At 40.5% G+C, this 19795-nt stretch overlaps 1 protein-coding gene across 1 annotated transcript in view; it reads left to right on the forward strand.

Moving 5' to 3' along the window:
* UBAC2 (UBA domain containing 2) overlaps positions 1–19795 on the forward strand; it is a 259982-nt gene that overhangs the window by 230542 nt on the left and 9645 nt on the right. The window contains exon 8 of the mRNA XM_069064179.1: positions 577–702. Coding sequence (XP_068920280.1) covers positions 577–702 — 126 coding nt within the window. The remainder of the gene's footprint in view (positions 1–576; positions 703–19795) is intronic.

Below are 19795 nucleotides of genomic sequence, written 5' to 3' on the forward strand. Positions count from 1 at the left end.
CTAAGCTTCTTTGGCCTACTTGTTATGGTGACTATTTGCTTCCGCTACTCATGTACTAAGATTGGAATCATACAGAGTTTAGAATTTAGTTTCCAAATAAAAATGGAAATAATAATAGTATAAATTTTCAAAAACTGCCAAAGAAAATTACAGTGGCTCCTAATTTTCTATACCTGTATCTTTTTCATAACAACCTAGACCTCCTTTACATTTTTGCCCCTTTTTCCTGATCACATTTGAGGCCTAGATCACTAACAGTAAGATTGAGCAGGGAACAGAGTCAGTAGATAGAGGAGCTGAAAACATGAATGTGTGAATTTATATCTCTGATTGAATTCTAAAACCATATTAGATAGCTTGAATTACCTATTGAGTGATAGTATTCTTTGTTACCATGTCATACTGATTGAAAAATATACTGTATTACTCTAGAATTTTTGTTCCTTGCATGAAAGTAAACATGCTGTATATTTCATAACTTGCTATTTTGTTTGGGTTTATGATAGAGACAGTCTAAATAGTAAGATGGTCTTATTCTTTTTTTATTATAACAGTGTATGTCTGATCTCTTTTTAGGGTGGGAGAATTAATTGGAATCGGTTTTTTCCTCATATACGGCAGAGGCGGAATGCAAATGCTCGAGATGTTCGACAGTCTGAACAAGAAGCAGCAGTACCACCCCTTGAGGTTTCCGAGGAGCAGGTAATTTTAGCCTGAGTGCACCCCTACAGAGGGAAAGTGATTTTCAGCACCTGAAAGGGAAATGTGGCGATCTTGATCAATTTTTTTTTTTTAAAACAGCAGCCCCTAGCATTGCAGTTTGGATTCCTGTTATGTGCTGGCAAGTATGAGAAAAGCTTGATAAATTTTGAAATGTGTTTGGCTAAATAATAGCCTACAACTACTGTAGATCATTATCACAATAATGCTTTGATATTGCCTTCCCTGTGTAGTGTTGATAGTCACTGTGTAGACTAAGCACAAAGAACTTTTACCTACATTCCTGTGTCCATCACATCTCCAATGCAGACACTTCCAAAGAGACCTTCATTGGGGAGCCTAGCCTTTGAAGCAACAGTGTCACACCTCCAGCAGTTTTTGACATTTTGACTAGAACCTGAAAGCATATCCCATGACAGTGGTGTTGAGCTCAAATGTAGGCATATTGACTTAAGAAAACACAAATTAACATTATCTCTGTTGGATTGTATTCTTATTTGTTTAATCTGGTTTGGGCCACACTCAGGAGTTTTGAGGGCTACAAACAGTAAATTTGACACCTCTGTCCTATCGTGCCATTGCCAGCATCCTTGGTTACTTCTAGACTAGACTGTAAAAACTGCTGGAAAAAGAAACTGCTTTCTCTAATTCAGCAATCATTTATTATGTACTTCATGTAGTCCGGGGACCATGCTTGGGATAGAAAGACAAAAACCTCTCTTGGGGTCCTAACTTCTGCTCAAGAAGAAACCACTTGTCCACAGATAAGTAAATACAGCCACAGAGTAATATCAGAGGGATGAAAGCACAAGCAGCTGAAGCCAGAGGAAGGGCCTGCTTAGGAAGCTGAACTCCGTTGAAGTGAGTCTTAAAGAGATCTGGCATTCTTAAAGGCAGAGAGAGAGTGAGGGAAAGAGGGGGAGGGCAGTCCTGGCACGGCAGGCAGCCTGTCCCAAGGCAGAAGGCAAGGTGTTGTGCACAGTCAACCACAAATAGGCCAGTTGGACTGGAACATAGTACTTAGGATGTGGAAACAGTCTAGAAATATTAGCTAGACATTTTGTTTGACTGTGTATATTTAGTATAAGGGTTTTGATTTTTTCTTGTTTTTCCCTCCAGTGGGAGGCAGGGGGTGGGAAGGGGCAGGAATAAAAAAGCAATAAGATTGTAGGCCTTGGGGCGGGTAGGTGGTGCAGTGAATAGAGTACCAGCCCTGAAGTCAAGAGGCCCTGAGTTCAAATCCATTCATAGACACTTAACACTTACTAGGCTTGTGACCTTGGGCAAGTCACTTAACCCCAACTGCCCTGCCCTCCCCCCTCCAAAAAGAAAAAAAAAGATTGTAGCCCTTGCTTTTTATGTTAAACAAAAGCATTAGGCAGTATAGGGAACCAATGAAACTTCTTGAGTAGGAGAGTGACCTGTTCTTTAAGAGTATCAGTTTGGCAGCTGTGAGTTTGAGACAGATTGGAGAGAGAAGAGACTGGAGGCAAGGACACGAGTTAGGAGGTTATTGCATTTGTCCAGACAAAAGGGGTTGAGGGCCTGGACTAGGATGTTTGTGGTATGAGTAGAGAGAAGGGGACAAATCAAGAAATGTTGAGGAGTTGGAATCAAGGGGGCAGGGGAGAGTTCAGAGTCACCAGTGACTCCTCGGTTGTAAAACTAAGCGGTTGTAAAACTAAGTGGCTAGAAGGATGGTTGTACTCTCAACAAGAAATAAGAAAGTTAGGAGGAAGGGCGGGTACGAGGGAAAAGATAATTATCTTTTACAAATGTCAGTCTCAAGATGTCTATAGGACACCAGGTGGAAACAACCAAGAAGCAGTTGGTGAGGCTGAACTAAATAAAGGTCAGGAGAGAGATGAGGGCCAAGTATATAGGTTTGGGAGTCATTTGCTTAGAGGTGATGTTTGAAGCCAGGGGAGCTGATGAGATCACCAGGAGTGAGTACAGAGAGAAAAAAGAAGCAGGGCCAACACAAAGACCTAAAGGACACTGCACAGAGGCAGGATCTGTTTGATGGTCCAACAAAGGAGACTTAAGGACAAGTCAGATTGGTGAGAAGAGAATGAGGAGAAAGCAGTCACTAAAACCCAGGGGAGGGAAAGTATCCAGAAGGAGGGCCTGATCATCAGTTTTACATTTCTTAGAGAGGTCTAGAAGAATGAGGACTGAGAAGAGACCTTTGGGGCTTAGCAGGTACAAGCTGGAGAGAGGGGTTTTTTTGGTCAAACAGTAGAACAGGAAAAGAGGCAGCTCGATAGCCCAGTGGATAGAGTGCTGTGTCTGGAGTCAGGAAGACCTGAGTTTAAATCTGGCCTCTGACACTTAGTGGCTGTGTGGCGCCTCACAGGTCACTTAATCTCTCTTTGCCTTAATCCGCTAGAGAAGGAAATGACAAACCTTTCCAATATCCATGCCAAGAAAACCCCATGGACAGTATTGGTGTGCTCTAATGGTCCGTGGGGTCATGAAGAGTCGGAGACGACTGAACAGCAGCAATAGAATAAGGAAGATTACAAGGGGTAGAGAAGTGAATGAGAAGTGAGGAAGTCAGGGCAGAAAGTCTGGAGCCAGTCTTTTCTAGGAGTTGGCAGTGAGAAGGAGATGTAAGATAATGACTTGAAAGGATGGTGGAATCCAAGGAAGTGTTTTTAAAGGATGAGCATGTTTATAAGTAGGAGGAAGGGAGCCAGTGGATAAGAGTTAGGATAGATAAGGAAAGGAGAAAGGGGCTGATTGAAGGTTCACAGGAGAAGGTAGCTCGTAGAGGGTCTGACTATGTCTAATCTACCTTTTGTCCCAGAGTATTTTGCCAGGATGGAATCATGAGAGAAGGTGGACCCAGTACTGGACAGGATGTCCAGGGAAGCAGTCTATTGTCAGGGAGCCAATATCCATGTTTTCAGAAAGATGGAAAGAATTTGAGAGGAAAGTCTAATGCAAAAAAAAATTTGTTAATATGGTAAGGAAGGTTAGGAATGAAGTGAATGGGAGTGAGTAAAGGTAGAGTGGTTGCTAGGGAAAGCAACTTTTGACTCTGATCCAGTAAGAGAATTTTTGCTGATACAATTTCCTTATGCTTTCTAACTTTCTTGCTCCCCATGTCCACCCTCAGTGGAGCTGTAGTCTTGGGTTGGTCCAAGGAGCTTGATTATATGGGGCTGGTCCTGATGATTAGATGGTTGTGGCTTGTCTAGTCTTCATTTTCTTTAGTGTAATTTCTCCATTCCCTATAACTGCATCCAGGACTATAATGTTAGGATCTTGGTGTGCAGGTTATGGAGAGCTGAGGGTAATTGTGCTCTCCTCATTTCTCATTACAGTGTATTTATTTTCTCTATATCTGTATTTGTTTATTTTTGAAAGTGCTGTATGCCTTACCCACTTCCCCTATACAAATACCTTGAGGGTGAGGTCTGAGAGGGAAAACCTTATTTTAAATTTACTTGATTGATTGATTGTTTACTCTCCCTCTGAAAGGACAATCTTTTTTTTTCTTTATTTTTTTTCAAATGCTTTATTAACTTCTAGTTTACATCATTCATTTCCGCAAGATTTTGAGTTACAAATTTCCTCCCCTTTTTTCCCCTACCCACCACCCCAAAATAGTGATCCCACTGGATATCTCCTCCTCCAATCTGCTCTCTCCCATATCTTCTCCCATACCCCCTCCAACTTCTAGTAGGGTACGGTGGATCTCTCCCAATTACATGTAAAATAATAGTAATAATAGTATATATATTTAATTTGATTTTAAAGGTTTGAATTCCAGATTAAAATTCCCTTCCTCCCTTGTCACCGACCCTTACTGGGAAGATAAGCAATTCAATATAGGTTGTACATGTGTAGCTACGCAAAACATTCCATAGTGGATATGTTGTAAAAGACTGACTGTATTTCCCTCCCTCCTATCCCACCTCCTACTTGTTCTATTCTCTACTTTGATCCTGTCCCTTTTAAAAAGTGGGTGCTTCCAACTTCCCTCCCCCCCAGCCTGCCCTCCCTTCCATCATCCCCCCTCTCATCCCCTTCCCCCCCTATTCTCCTGGAGGGTGAGATCCCCTATTTAGTGTGTATGTCATTCCCTCCCTAAGTCAAATTCAGTGAGAATAAGATTGACCCATTCCATTTTGCCTTCCTGTTCTTCCCCTCCATTGTGACCATTTTCCTTTGCCTCTTCTATATGAGATAGTTTACCCCCATTCTGTCTCTCCCCATCTCCTCTCATTATATTCCTCTCTCACCTCTTAATTTCACCTTTTAAGTATCATCCCTTCCTATTAAATTGGTCCTGTGCCCTCTATCTATGTATACCTGTACACATATATACAAACATTCACATATGTATTCAAACACCCATATACCCTCTATATAGACATATATATGTATGTGTGTGTGTATATACACACACACACATTTCTATTCCCTTCAACTATTCTCATAATGAGAAAAGTTTCATAAGTCATAATTATCGTTTTTCCATGAAGGGATATAAATAGTTCTACTTTTGATAAGTTCCTTATGATTTCTTTTCCCTGTTTACCTCCTCTTGCTTCTTGTATATGAATGTCAAATTTTCTAATCAGCTGTGGTTTTTTCAGCAAGAATGCTTGAAAGTCCTCTATTCCACTGAATGACCATATTTTCCCCTGAAACATGACACTTAGTATTGCTGGGTAGGTAATTCTTGTTTCTTTTGTTTTTTTTTTTTTTAAGCAATCGGGGTTAAGTAACTTGCTCAAGGTTACACGGCCAGGTGTTTCTAGGTGGGTGCTAAGTGTCTGAGCCCGGATTCAATCCCAGGTCATCCCGACTCTGGGGCCTGTGCTCTTATTCACTGTGCTACCTGGCCACCCCTGTGATTCTTGGTTTCAATCCCAGCTCCTTTGCCCTCCAGAATATCATATTCCAAGCCCTTCGATCCCTCAGTGTAGAAGCTACCAGATCCTGTGTTATCCTGATTGTATTTCCACAATATTCAGATTCTTTCTTCCTGGCTGCTTGTAATATTTTCTCCTTGATCTGGGAATTCTGAAACCTGGCTATAATATTCCTAGGAGTTTTCTTTTGGGGATCTTTTTCAGGAGGTGTGCAAGGACAATCTTGCCCAAGACCTCAGCTGTTGGTTTGATTGGGGGTGGGGGAGTAGTCTACTAATGTTAACCAGTAAGTCCTCTTAGCCCCATGCTTTATTATTCTGCATCTCAATCATTTCAGTCACTCAGAAGCAGTAGTAAAAAGATTAAGGGGCATTGGGCAAATTTTTGCTCTGTATGAAGAATCTCTTAGACCCAGGAAAGACATCACATAAGTCATATTAACAGACTACTTGTTTGGGGGTAAGTTTCCCTCTATAATCACAAAGCTTTTACTGGTAGAAATAAAGGTGCCCTTTAGGGGAAAAAATGTGGCACAGTAAGCAGCCACAGGGCAAGAAGAAAATGAGTTCCGTTATATCACTGCTTGCCTGACATATAAGCTATGAATCATACTCTTGATAGGAGCCGTTAGAAAGATGACACATTTTAAAGGGGGGGGGGGGAGAGATGTTTTGGTTTTGTCACTTTTCCTAATGTGTCCAAAAATGACACTGTTACTATACATAATATATAAACACATGTAAATGTATGAGCCTATTGAGGATTATATGGTTGTTTTTTAACACTTACCTTCATCCTCTTAGAAAGTCCTTCCTTTTATTGAGCTAAAGTCTTTCTCCCTGTTCTGTGTTCTAGAGTCACACAGATTAAGTACACTCCTTCAGCATGGTACCCTTCAGATACTGGACGACAGTGACCACATCTCCCCTGTGTAATTTCATATGCCTTCTCCAACCTGATCTTCCTCTTTTGCATTGTTCCAGTTTATCAGTATTCAGTCACTGAAATGAGAGTTCTCTTCAGTGATGCAGATTGCAGCTCATCCTTACTGTGCCCTAACACTGTGAGGGCGCCAGTGGAGAGCTCGTCATCATTCCTTGTTTTTGCTACATGGCATCTTCTCTTCTTGCTATACATCTCTTAATGGCATCTGTTATGGCTGTTCATCACTGTTTATATATTGCAGCCTGCTCTCTCCCAACATGAGCCTTTTATGCCCTTTATTGCCCTCTGTGTCACACTCATTTTCAAATCTTCAAGACAGTTATATGTCATGGCTTATTGTTATAAAGCAGCAACAGCAAAAGTGTTGGTCTTTAAAAGATGGACCTTTATTTATATTGGAAAATTGGGGTCATTAGAGGATCTTTATTGTTCCAGAAGGCAATCCAATTCACTGTCCTTCTCTTGTTCATCTTTGACCATCTGCTCAGAATATCTATCTCTGATATACATATTGATGAATGAGTTCTATAATTTGTCCACATAAAGGTCATAACCAGGGCAACAGACATTCTTCATCCACTTGATCTTTCCTGTGTGCATGGTCAGGCCAAATTCTTTGGGATGTTTATGACTTTTTTCTGAGAGAGATCTGTGATGTTTCAGAGTTTGATACAATCAGCACAATGTAATCCACAAACACAAACATCTGGAATACTTCACTATCAGCAAAACATCTTTCTGCAGCTTTGACTCTATGCTAGATCTCCTCCTTCTCACTAACAGACACCTTTGTCAAGTATATATCTGCCTAATTTGTGCCTTGCCTGGTGTTTATCCTCGTTGCTTAGGTCAGTGAACAAGATTATTTTCACAGTCTCTCTCATATATCCTCCACTGTCCTCTGATATTGCCACCACTCTGCTGCAAGGCCTCATCACTGTGAAACCTGGATGGCTGCAGTTGCCTTCTGGTTGGTCTCCCTGCCTCAGGCTGTCCTTCACTCAGACATCAAGGTGGTCTTCTAAAGCACAAGTCTGACCACGTCACTCTCCTATTCGGTAAACTCTAGAGACTCCCTGTTATTACAAGATCCAAAGATCAAATGTAAAATCCCCTCTTTGTCTCTTAATGCCCTTTATAACCTGACCCCTTCCTACCTATCAAACCTTCTTCTCACGCATTACTCCTCTCCATATCATATAAGATATTCATCTCCCAACCTGGGCCTTTGTACTGGCTGTTTCCCAGACCTACAGTTCTCTCTCTCGTTTCTGCCTCCTAACTTCCCTTGCTTCCTTCAAATCTCAGCTAAAACCCTTTCAACTTAAGTCTTCTACAAAGAGTCTTGTCTGGTCCCCCTAAATGCTAGTGCCTTCCCCTGAAGTTATCTCCAGTTTGTCTTGTATATATCCTAGCTGCTCGCTTGTTGTCTCCTCCGTTAGATTGTAAGCTCCTTGAGGGTAGGAATGTTTTTGTCTTTTTTGTGTGTCTTTACTGCTTAGCACAGTACCCAGTCCATAATAGACATTTAATAAATGCTTATTGACTTGATTTATTTTTGTTGTTATTCATTTCAAGGAATCTTGAATGATTTTGAAATATGAATGAGATAAGGTATAGGAAAATCATTTAAGGAAGCATTTTGCTCTACCAAATCAAATACTTTTTCATAATCAACAACAAACACAATAGGATTTTGTATTCTCTACATCCCTCAGTCATTTAAGAAATGGTTAAGATTCTTTGTCTGACTATCCCTTGTGAAAGCTTGCTTGTTACCTAATAATAGCCTTACTTCATTAATAAATAAATTCCAGATACTTTTCATGTCAGCCTACTCAAGCTTGTGTCTCCTCCAATACAGATTCAGTTTATATATACTTCACCCAGTTCAGCTACATATCCTGTATTCCTTTACTTTAGTACCACTTCTCCCTCCCTATAACCACATCTGGTACTGTAATGTTAGGATCCAAGTACAATAATAGTTTCATGTCCTTGATGGTAAAAAGTCAGTCATATTGATCTTTATAGATCTGTTCAATTTTTCTTCTGTTTGTGGTGCTCTTTCTATTCCTGTCCTTAAATACCACTTGCTTAGGATAACTTTGCTTAAATGGATTGTCTTGTTAAACAATTTAAACTGTTTTTATCCTCCACTGCTTCACTCTACTTCATGAAATGATATATAATTGTCCATTACACTGCTTCGTAAGATTTTATTAATGTTTACATTAGAAACTGGTGTTGCCCCCAAAACCCTTCTCCATTTGGCAAAAGAAAAAAGTTATGTATTTGCTGTTTAAGGTACTTTCTGGATTCTTCTAAAACTGGTGCCAAAGTAATTTCAGATGTCCATTCCACATTTTTTAGTTGGCAGTTACTTTAAATAGTTTGGAATTAAGTTGTTACATTTTTTGTAATGGTGCTTGCCATATCTAATGCCTGCTAGTTATTTTTCTTTCTTTCTTTTTTTTAAAGAAAGTGTCCAGGAGCAGCTAGGTGGCACAGTGAATCAGGAGAACCTGAGTTCAAATCTGGCCCCAGACACTTAACACTTACTAGCCATGTGACCTTGGGCAAGTCCCTTAACCCCAATTGTCCCTCCAAAAAAAAAGAAAGTGTCCGTGATAGAAAGGCATGAGGCTTCCACAAAGCCTACATGTCTTTGGCCTCTCTCATTCCTTTTTCCTGAAGCATGCTTTCCTGCAGCTCTCTCAATCCCTTTTCCTACCTTTCCATTGAAATCTTCAGGTATCAGAGTGTATGTTGATTTAATTTTGAGGATTACTAGAATTCCTCTGCTTCTTGATCCTCAGTAACTGATTTTGATGTACAGACAGCAGTTTTTTCTGGATGGTCTTTTGCAGCTGCTTCTCATCACTGCATTGCAAAATTGCCAAATATACCATAAAACAACACTGTCTTTGAATGCACAGTGTGACCTCTTCTGTATAATCCTTCCTTCACCTCTGCAGAGAATACTTGTGACCCATCCTTTCATTAGCTTCAACTTTCCCCACTCTTTTCATTTTAGCAAGAATACTAAAAACGTATATGATTCAGCTCCTCTCACACCCCCACCCACTGGTCACTTGGCTAGGGCCTCATATTTAGAATATCAGCTGTCAAACTACAGTTTATAAATGGTCAGAAAACTGATTTTTAGCATATGTTGCAGCTCTTGTGCAGACAGAAAATTAATAGAACTAAGGTCCATTTTGTATTTCCTCTATTTCATGAGTTTCCATGACCAAAACATTCATCACCACATGGCCAACCTACTGGCCATGAGCTTCTCCATTCTTAGCTAAGCTGTTCCTTACAAAACACTGTCAGTTATAGGAAGTAAGCTCTGAAAGGTTTTACCTTGTAAGCTTCCAGAATCGCTTCATCAGTATCTGATGTTCTCCCTAGGTAGAACCTCAGTAGTAAGGCTTCTTAAGTGCCCTTTGTTTCCTTGGAACCATCACAGAGACCTGCCTCACAGTATGAAGCAAGAAAGGAATAGTTTCTAGATTAACTAGCGTTAACACTAATCTGGGCATCTTGGAAAATTATCCCAGTACTCAAGAGTATACCAGTGTGCAGCTTCTATCCATCTGTAGTTTGTGGATGAGCCCTTCTTGAAGCTTGATGCTTCAACTTTCCTTGCTCCTTGTTTCCTGTTCACTGGAAAACCCATCTCTTGGCAGCAATGCATAATCTTGGCAGAGTCCTGACCCTTCTTTAAGGCTAATAGAGTCCCTAGTAATACTAGCTACTGTAGGCCTGCAGAGTACCTGGTCTTTCAACTACTGGTAAATCTCCTGAGGATTCTTCACTGGTCTACTACCTTGAGTATTTCCCTGGGCAACTAGATTTTTTTGCAAGCCTCTAGACCCAGGCTGCAGTTCATAGCATTGAATGAGTAAGATACCATTCCTTGTACCTCCCTGAACTGTTCTGAGATGAAGCCCCAGCTGGGCTGTCGGCCTCCCTCATCTGGGCAGGCATCAGTCCTCACCCAGACATTAACAGGAGTAGCGTAGAATCTGTGGTGGCATTCCTAAAGGCCATGTACTGATTCTTCTCAGGCCTCAAGTGTCTTTAGCACTTTTCCATGGTATATCTTTAAAACATCTCCTTGAGGATGGTTTGATTTATTTCTAAGCATTTTGGTTCCTGTCAAATTACAAACCTTCTTGAGTAGTTTACTCTCAAGATCTCAATTTGATCAGAATGGATCCTGCCAGGAAAGCCATGTATTGAAAATTATTCCTCCCATTCTTCCTTCACTGCTATGGAATCTTTCTGATTCTGTGTATACAAGGACCGAATTACGCTAGCCATGTAAACATTACAATTTGCTAGCAGTCTCTATTGAAGACACTGAGCGCTACTCTCACATTTTCTGCATTTTCTATTATTCTGGGCCAGTTAGAATTTATCTGCAAGAGATCCGTTTTCTCTTGTGCCAAATGTCCAAAATTCTGAGAGAATTTTCATAGCCCTAGACTGATAGGTCTTGAATAGCACCTACTGGTCCTGCACAAGCTGAAGAGGCAGTCAGTTATCCCCGCTGGTTTTAGTAGGTAACACAAAGGTCTTGCTCCAGCCAGCTAAAGCAGTGGAGATGGATATATGTGGAGTACATTAACCACATCTTTGAAGGCCTTGTCCCATTGGTTTCTGAACTGTAGTTTTTAGGTGTCAAACTCACAGGCATGCCTGGACAAAAACTCCCAAGAGCCACCTAAAACAGATTAAAATACCATTAGGAGATGTTTAACCACAACAAATACAGCACAGCATTCTAAGTCCTTGTGAGGCCATTGAGTTTGATGCTGCTGACTTAAGTAATTTTACCCTTTTTCTTCTGCTGCTTATAGTTCTCAGGTTTGTGTCCGTGGCTGCAGTCATTGAGAGTCCGTGCTGTGGTCAGACAGTTCTTCAGCAGTCTTCAGTAACTGATGCCAGACTTAGCCAGAATGCTGATCGTCTCAGAGACAGCAGCTCTCTGTGTCTACTCTCAAAAAATATTGAGAGTCATGGTGGGGGGAGGTTTTTGCCCTGTGGGCATATCCTAGATCTCACACAGTGACCCTCATACTAAATTTGAGGCCTGACCCTTTATCACCCATCTCCACAACTGTCCTCCGTGCATAGAAAGCTCTTTTCCCTCAGTTACTCTCTCCTAATATCTGCATCTGCTCTCTATCTTTTCGTGTGTGTGTGTGTATACATTCACACTTATATTCATATGCACACATATATATTCATATCATATCAATTTACACAATCCCTCCACCCCCTCCTCCATTAAAATGTAAGGTCCTTTAGGGGAGAAATTGTTTTTATTTTTCTTTATTACGTAGTCTGGCGTATAGTAAGTATTTAATAAATGCTTGTCAACCGACTGACAGACAGTCCTTCTATTCTTTGACCATTATATAGTCATTAAAGCTATCTGTATTCCAAAAAGTCCTGAGCCTTCTGTTGGAGTTCATAACACTAGGGATTCTCAGCAGTAAATTACCTTTCTATTTCATTTATTGCCTCTACTCAGTGAAGAAACTAAGAACTTATTAACCGGGGGGCATCCAGGTAGCAGCATATAGAACACTCTGCCTGAAGTCAGGAAGACCTGAATTCAAATCCAGTTCCAGACACTTACTAGCTGTGACCCTGCACAAGTCACTTAGCCTCTGTTTGTGTCAGTTTCCTCAACTGTAAAATGGGGACGATAATAACACCCACCTCAGAGGGTTGTTGTGAGGTTAAAGTGGAATAATAATTAAAAACACTTAGCACAGTGCCTGGCACATAGTCAGCACTATATAAAGGTTAACAACTATTATTATCATTATTGTTATTATTAACAATGGTTTGGACATTCACTTACCTGTTCTGTTAACCAAACCCAGGCAAGGAACAACACTGAAACAGAAAAAATACTTATTCACAAAAGAAGTAATAGTAACACAATAGCAAACAATCTAAGCCTTCATTCCTGGTGATTATTAGTCTCACTTCCCATTTCCCAAGAGTAATTTGAGTCTCAAGCCATTCCAAACTCGTGACTCTGAACAGGAAAGGTATGGGCAAAGTCCCTCTATAGCCAGAGTGTGGGATTGGAAACTGTGCACACAGAGGTCTTGTGTTCCCCACTGAAACTTTTCCCTAGTCTCTAAGATTTGGGTATCTTCTCTCCTTGCTCTGTGACATACCAAGAATGTTTCAGGTATCCTGGATGTCACCATTACATACCCTGGGATGCCCCTTAAAATACTTCTTTTCCAGAAATCTTTCCCCACTCAGTAAGAGTTGTGCTTTGAGCACATGGTCTCAAGGCAAATATTGTTCTTCTTCTACATTGTATGCTTTAATGTGAGGACCAGCTATCCTCAGAAATGTTGTTTTTTTCCTTACTTCAGCAATGTCATTTATATAAGAATTTCTTACACAATTATCATAAATAAGGTACTATGCTAGGTACTGTGTATATAAAGAGAAAAATGATAAAAGTTCCCTCTCCCAAGCAAGTTATGGACTAATGGGCTAGATAAAACATGAATTTTATTTATTTATTTATTTTTAAGCAATCAGGGTTAAGTAACTTGCTCAAGGTTACACGGCCAGTTATTTCTGGGTGTGGTGCTGAGTATCTGAGCCCAGGATTCGATCTCCAGGTCATCCTGACACTGGAGCCTGGTGCTCTTAACTCTCTGTGCTACCTGGCCACCCCTAAAACATGAATTTTAAATGCAAAAAAAAAGTTTTAGGAAAAATAGTATAGTCAAGTAGTCTTGGAATCATGAATTAAGGTGTTGGAATCATAAATAAAAAATTAGGCATAGCTGAATATATTGGTGGCAGTAGAATCTATCAAAAAGGTAGTTATAGAGATAGAATCAATCCAAAATGTATCCGAGCTTAGGAGCCTTGGAGGATGGGGGTGCTATCAACTGAAATAACCATGTTAGAGAGGAAGTGGGGTTTTTGTGCAGTAGATAAGTTTGTTTTTAAACATTTTAAGTTTGAGGTATCATTAAGACACACCAGATGGAAATGTCCAGGAGGCAACTGGAAAGAGGGAAATAAAGCCTACAGAAGAGAACTGAAATACCTACCTAGATATAATACATGACACCATGGGGGTAGATGAACTCATCAAAGAAGAGAGAACTAACAACAGAGTTTTGGGGACATCCCAAGCTTGTTGAGTTAGAGGAGAAAAAGGAATGGATGACTAAGGCAGAACCAGAGAGGCCAAGAGATAGAGTGATGTGATGAAAGTCAAAAGAGGAGAGAAGTGGGAGAGTTGTCAGCAGTATCAAATCCTGCAGAAATTTTTTTTTCTTTGGGGAGGGGAAGACAAGGTAATTGGGCTTAAGTGACTTGCCCAAGGTCACATGGCTAGTAAGTGTTAAGTGTCTGAGGCTACATTTGAAATCAGGTCCTCCTGACTCCAGGGTCAGTGCGCCACTGCACACTGCGCCACCTAGCCGCCCCATTGCAGAAATATTTTTTGTAAAAAAGGCTCTTTGTCAGAAGGCTCTTGGATTGGGCATTTTAGAGGCTATTGGTGACCTTTGAGAGAGCAGTTTCACTAGCATGGTGAGGATAGCAGTCATATTGCAAGAGGTTGGGTAAGTGGTAAGGAAGTAGATACAGCAAGCATTGAAAGATAAGCAGCCAAGGAGCAAGATAAACTGATAATTTAAGAATATACAGTGTAGTAGTAGGCATAAACAGAAGAGTCTGTAGTGACAGAATTTGAAAGAGGAAAGGGGGAATGATTGATAGAGCAAGGTCCCACACTCAATGGGAGGGAATCGGGGTGGGAAAGAGGCACAAGATGCCCTCAGCAAGGAGGAAGATCACCTCATCCTTGGACAATGGAAAGCAGAGAGTTTGAACAAGGCCGTGTAGAGTAGTTTCAGAGTATGAAGTAAGGAAGTGGTGAAGGAGCAAAGTAGGAATATAGGTAATGCGCTGAAAGATGGGGCTGTAGGGAGAGAGCTGGAGATTGGAGAGACAAGAAGATTCTTCAAACCATGTTTTACAGTAGGTTGGTTTTTTTGTTTTGTTTTGTTCTTCCCAAAAGAAGCCTGAAAAAGATATGTGTAACAGCAAGGATGGACTACAGATACATAATTTATCTCACGTGACTAGCATTACAATTCATTAACCTGGTAGCAATGTTTTATGCAACATTAAGGAGGTAGTTTTGATGGAATGGAAAAAATATCTGATTTCTGATCAGAAGACCTCGGTTCAGGTTCCATTTCTGTCACAGGCTGATAGACGATGGTCAAGTCGTTTAATTTCTTTGCCAAGAAGAATAATCTTTGGATTGGGAGGGACAGAAAAGAAATAGTTAATAGAGAGCTGAAATTCAAGATTTAAGTTGAGAGGGTAAAAGAAGTCTCCTTAGATAAGAAGGCAGCAGGCCTGTCCTAACATACTAAAAGAACTGGCAGGTATGATTGCTGAACCACTTGACAGAAATCTTTGAAAAGATTATGGAAAATACGAGAAACACTTCAGAGGTGGAATTGGACAGATATTGTCCCAGTTTTCAAAGAAGGAATGGGAGTAAATAGAGACTTCAGACTGTCAGCCTGGAGAATCACAGAATGTTAGAGTTGGAAGGGATCCCAGAATCTCTCCAGTCCAACCCATACCTGAAAAAGAATCCCTTCCTACAACTAGGGGAAGTGAGATCTGTTAGTTAGAACCATGGGGTTTTTTTTTTTGGGGGGGGGGGGGAGACAGGGCAATTGGAGTTAAGTGACTTGCCCAAGGTCACATGGCTAATAAATGTTAAGTGTCTGAGGTCACATTTGAACTCAGGTCCTCCTGACTCCAGGGCCGGTGCTCTATTCACTGTGCCACTTAGCCTCCCCAAGAACCATGCTTTCTTGATATCCTTGGAGAGGGATTGAAGAAATGGAAACATGATCAATACAGTTGGATGGATTTGGAAGTGGTTTAATGACCAGACCCAAAGACTAGCGAATCGTGGATTTTTATCCCTCTGGACTGAGGTTTGCACTGTAGTTGTCTTTGGGGTGAGGCCATGGTCCATCAGTAGATTGTATGAAGGCACAATGTGCTTAGTAAATCTACCAATTCTGAGAAGTTGGGAGGGTAAATTCATATGCTGGATGATAGTCAGGTTTAAAAGGTTGAACAATAGTTCCCCCCCACCCCAAAAAAAAATCAGCAGTGCAGGTCCAGATTGAGGAAGACGTAGTTTAGCAACAGTTGATAGAAAAGGACCTAGTGGTTCTTGAGGATTCAAAGCAGAGTGAGTCAACAGTACAGAAATGTTAGTGTGGTTTTAGTGCACATTAATAGGACTAGAGTATCTAGGACAAAGCTATTGATAGTTCCACTCTACCCTAGTCCTTCTGCATCTGAAATACTCATCTTAGAGCATCTCATTTTGGGAAAGACAGTGAGAAACTGGAGCACGGTGAAAAGATAGTGACGAGAATGGTAAGTAGTTGTTGGGAAGGTTTAGCCTAAAGAAGAAAAGACTTAGTGGACACATTTATCTTCATGCATTTGAAGGACTCGCATGTGAAAGAAAGAATAGATTTGTTTTCCTTACCCCTAGAAGACAGAAGTAGGAGCAATGAGTAGAGATTTCCACAAATCCGATTTAGACTCAAGATAAGGAAATATTTCTAGCAATTAGCACAGCCCATAAGTAGAATGTGGACTGCTTTGAGAGGCAATGAGTTCCCCATCCCTGGAGGTCTTCAAGGAAATGACTGTTTGTTAGCCATGTTTTAGAGAAGGCCAGTACAGTCTGCGGCCCACCAAAGGATTCTAGGTGACCTGAGAAAAATGTAGAGGAAATCCTTTGGCAGGCCATAGGTTGTGCAGACCTGTTTTAGAGGGAATTCCTGATTGGCTTAAAATAAATGACTTCTGATGTCCCTTCCAGTTCTAAGAGTCCATAATTCTATAATATTCTGTAGTTTTATACTTTTTTTCTTTCTTCCCAATTCAAAAAAACCCTGCCAACTTTTACAGAAAACTCACCTAAGTTTCCAAACCATCTAAAACAGGGCTTTTTAACCTTTTATTTTTGTCCCAGGGATCCTTTGCATTAAAGCCTACGAGCCCCTTCTCAGAATGCTTTTAAATGCATAAAGTAAAATATATAGGTTAACAAAGGAAATCAATTATATTGAAACATAGTTATCAAAATATTTTTTAAAAACAAGTTCACAGACCCCAGGTTAAGAATCTGATCTAAAAGAATAGAGGAAAGAGGTAGCTGTAAAGTCTTAGTTGTGATCTCTGTTCTTCTGCTCATGGACTCCAGAGAGTCTGGATGTGGATTCTGTTTCATCTTCATCTCTACCAGCCCATAAATGATACCACTCCTAAGAAGTATTCATTCCAGAAGCATTTCTTAAGCACTAGGCATTTAATCGAATGCAAAGTTTAAAAAGACAGAGCCCCTGCACTCAAGAAGCTTACTTACTAAGAACACAGATGAATAGAATTCAAATTAGAATATGTTTATTAAGAGGAGCATAAAGTTTTATGAGATGAGATGGAGATATATATATACATGTATATACATATATATATACATACACTCACATATGTGTGTTTATATAATTTATAGAATTAAATTCCATTACAGCAAGGAGGTTTGATTTTCAGGCCATAGTCAGGCAACAGACTTTTGCGGGTCTGTTTGTACAGCACTGTGCTGGGTGTTGTTAGGGTTACAAAGAAGAAAAATAGGGTTCACACCCTTAAGGAACATGTAGTCAGGTTGGCAAAAAAAGGCGGGACAGATTCATGAAACAAGGAGAGGGTGTCCAGACCATAAAAGTGCCAAATGCCATGAGATGAAAACAAATGGCGTGCCATAGGAGTTCATGGAAAGGACTGAATCACATGGAGCTTGGTGCACGCCATTCTTACATCATTAGTGACCCCAGGGTGTTTGCAAGTAGGAAAGCGCTGCCAGTCTAGATAAATGTGTAGCAGTAATAACAGGAAAGAGAGAAGTGACCAGAGCTTTTCAAAGAGACCAGACAATTGCCAAGGAGGATTCCAAGAGCCGTTGCATGTAGTTGAACCTACGAATTTGTCTGACGTTAGTGAATGGCACAAAATGGACTGAGGTTGGAGGTAGTATAATCAGGTGGAAAGGCAGCACTAGCATCTGCACGCGTAGAAATTGGAGAAGTAAGAACCCTAAAAACACACTGGCATTTGACTCACTTAGCTAAAGGGAAGCTAGACAAACCACAGGCTGATTTGAAAGAGAAAAAAAAGAAGAAAGAATCTTCATTAGGAGAAGTTCTAAGGCTTGTTCCAATCCATGCCCTTGTGTTATTTGTACAGGAGAGCAAGGAGGAGGAAAAGGTGCAATTCAAATGGGAGAAGAACAGCACAATCGGCATCCTCTAGCAATCAAGTTAGAGTCTTGTTAAGAAATAATCAGGGGACTGTTTCACTTCACACAAAATTGAGTTACAAACAAACAGACAGAACCCTGGTGTGGATTTGTGTCTGGGTCTTTGTGTCTCTTGAACCCTTCCAGTATGGGCTCTTTCTTTGCAAAGCATGTTGTGAGGAGCTCCGATTCCATCTTGTTCTCTCCTGGAACCTTTTCAAATGTCACAAATGCTGCTGCTGTAAAAGCACCTGTTTGGGGAGATTTCACATACCTTGAGTTACTGAACCACAGAGCTGATCTCTATTGGCTCCTGCAGGGGGTGTATTGAATGCCTGTGGCTGAGGTGCGCTTGGATGAAAAGCAGCCGATGTTGTCTCAGCGTGCTCCCTCTGGGGCACCCCAGATACTTCTATCACTGTGTTCTCATCTCTGGGTTTTTGTCTGTAAAGGTAGAATTTAGTGTTACAGCAGTACCCAGGTCCTTCCCTCACATCCATCAAATCTGGTTTCTTATCTCTTTCTGGACCGGATTTCTGCCCTCAAAGACAGGCGTTGGAGATGTTTAAATGTGATGGCTAGTTTTTGTTTTTAATGAAAGGGGGCAGGGAAGACATGTTTAAATAAACACAGCATTAATCATGGGCCCTTCGACATTTGATAAACAATAGTAGGTTTTGCTAAAATGAGCTAAAGAAAAGTATTTTCTTACACCAAAAGCTTTTATCATATTAAAAAAGAGATTCACGGGGCGGCCAGGTAGCACAGCGAGTAAGAGCACCGGCCCCAGTGTTGGGATGACCTGGGATCAAATCCGGGCTCAGACACTTAGCACCCACCCAGAAACACCTGGCCGTGTAACCTTGAGCAAGTTACTTAACCCCAATGGCTTAGGGGCAGCCAGGTGGCTCAGCAAGTAAGAGCACCGGCCCCAGAGTCGGGATGACCTGGGGGATTGAATCCAGGCTCAGATACTTAGCACCACACCCAGAAATAACTGGCCCTGTAACCTTGAGCAAGTTACTTAACCCCAGTAGCTTAAAAAAAAAAAGATTCACGTGATAAGAATTTTTAGAGAAAAGAGTCCCTCTAGTGCACAACTGGAGGAAGTAAATGCTCATTGTACTTGGAAATGAAGTAAGAAGGGCTATAGTAAGTATTTATGAGATGGCTTGTGGGAAACTTCCAGATTTTTAAGTAGGCTACAGTAAGTCCAGTCAACACTATGCTTCTTGGGAATACATAGCATTTGCCTTTTTATTTAACTGTTGTTAAATACAAAAATTATATACATAATGTGCAACTGTTGGGAAATTCAAAGTGTTTTGTAAGCTGTTTCATGTTATCCTTAATGCATTCCTTTGACATTGATTTAAAACAATGCCCTGATGTATTTCTTCCAATGAAATAAATTTGTATTTTTTAAATTAAAAATTTCCCTATATTTTGAAGTTATGTCTTGTGGGATGTGAGATGTGACCTTCAGTACCAATAAATTGTTTCAATAAAATTGTCATTTTAGGCATTTATAACACATTGCAGTTTTAGCTGATCAGGTAACAGATGTGTTTTCTATTGAAATGGTATCAGTGGCTAAAGTGAAAAGACAGGAAATAGTTGTACCTTTGGAAAAAAGAAATGAGTATAGCCTTTTAGCGAATCCTCCTTTTTTATCTCAAGTTTACAAACTTGTTTTTTGACTGAGACCATCTGAATACATTTAATTTTTTTTCACTGAATAAAAACAATTTTTAAAAGTATGGTATATTCAGGAGCTATTGAGGTAGCAGAAGACTCTTGTAAAAAGTTTTACTTTTCATGGCCTTCT

The sequence above is a fragment of the Petaurus breviceps genome, unplaced genomic scaffold, assembly GCF_028583685.1.
Source record: "Petaurus breviceps papuanus isolate PSGF00001 unplaced genomic scaffold, PetGlider_PUasm1.0 90625, whole genome shotgun sequence".
NCBI lineage: Eukaryota > Metazoa > Chordata > Mammalia > Diprotodontia > Petauridae > Petaurus > Petaurus breviceps.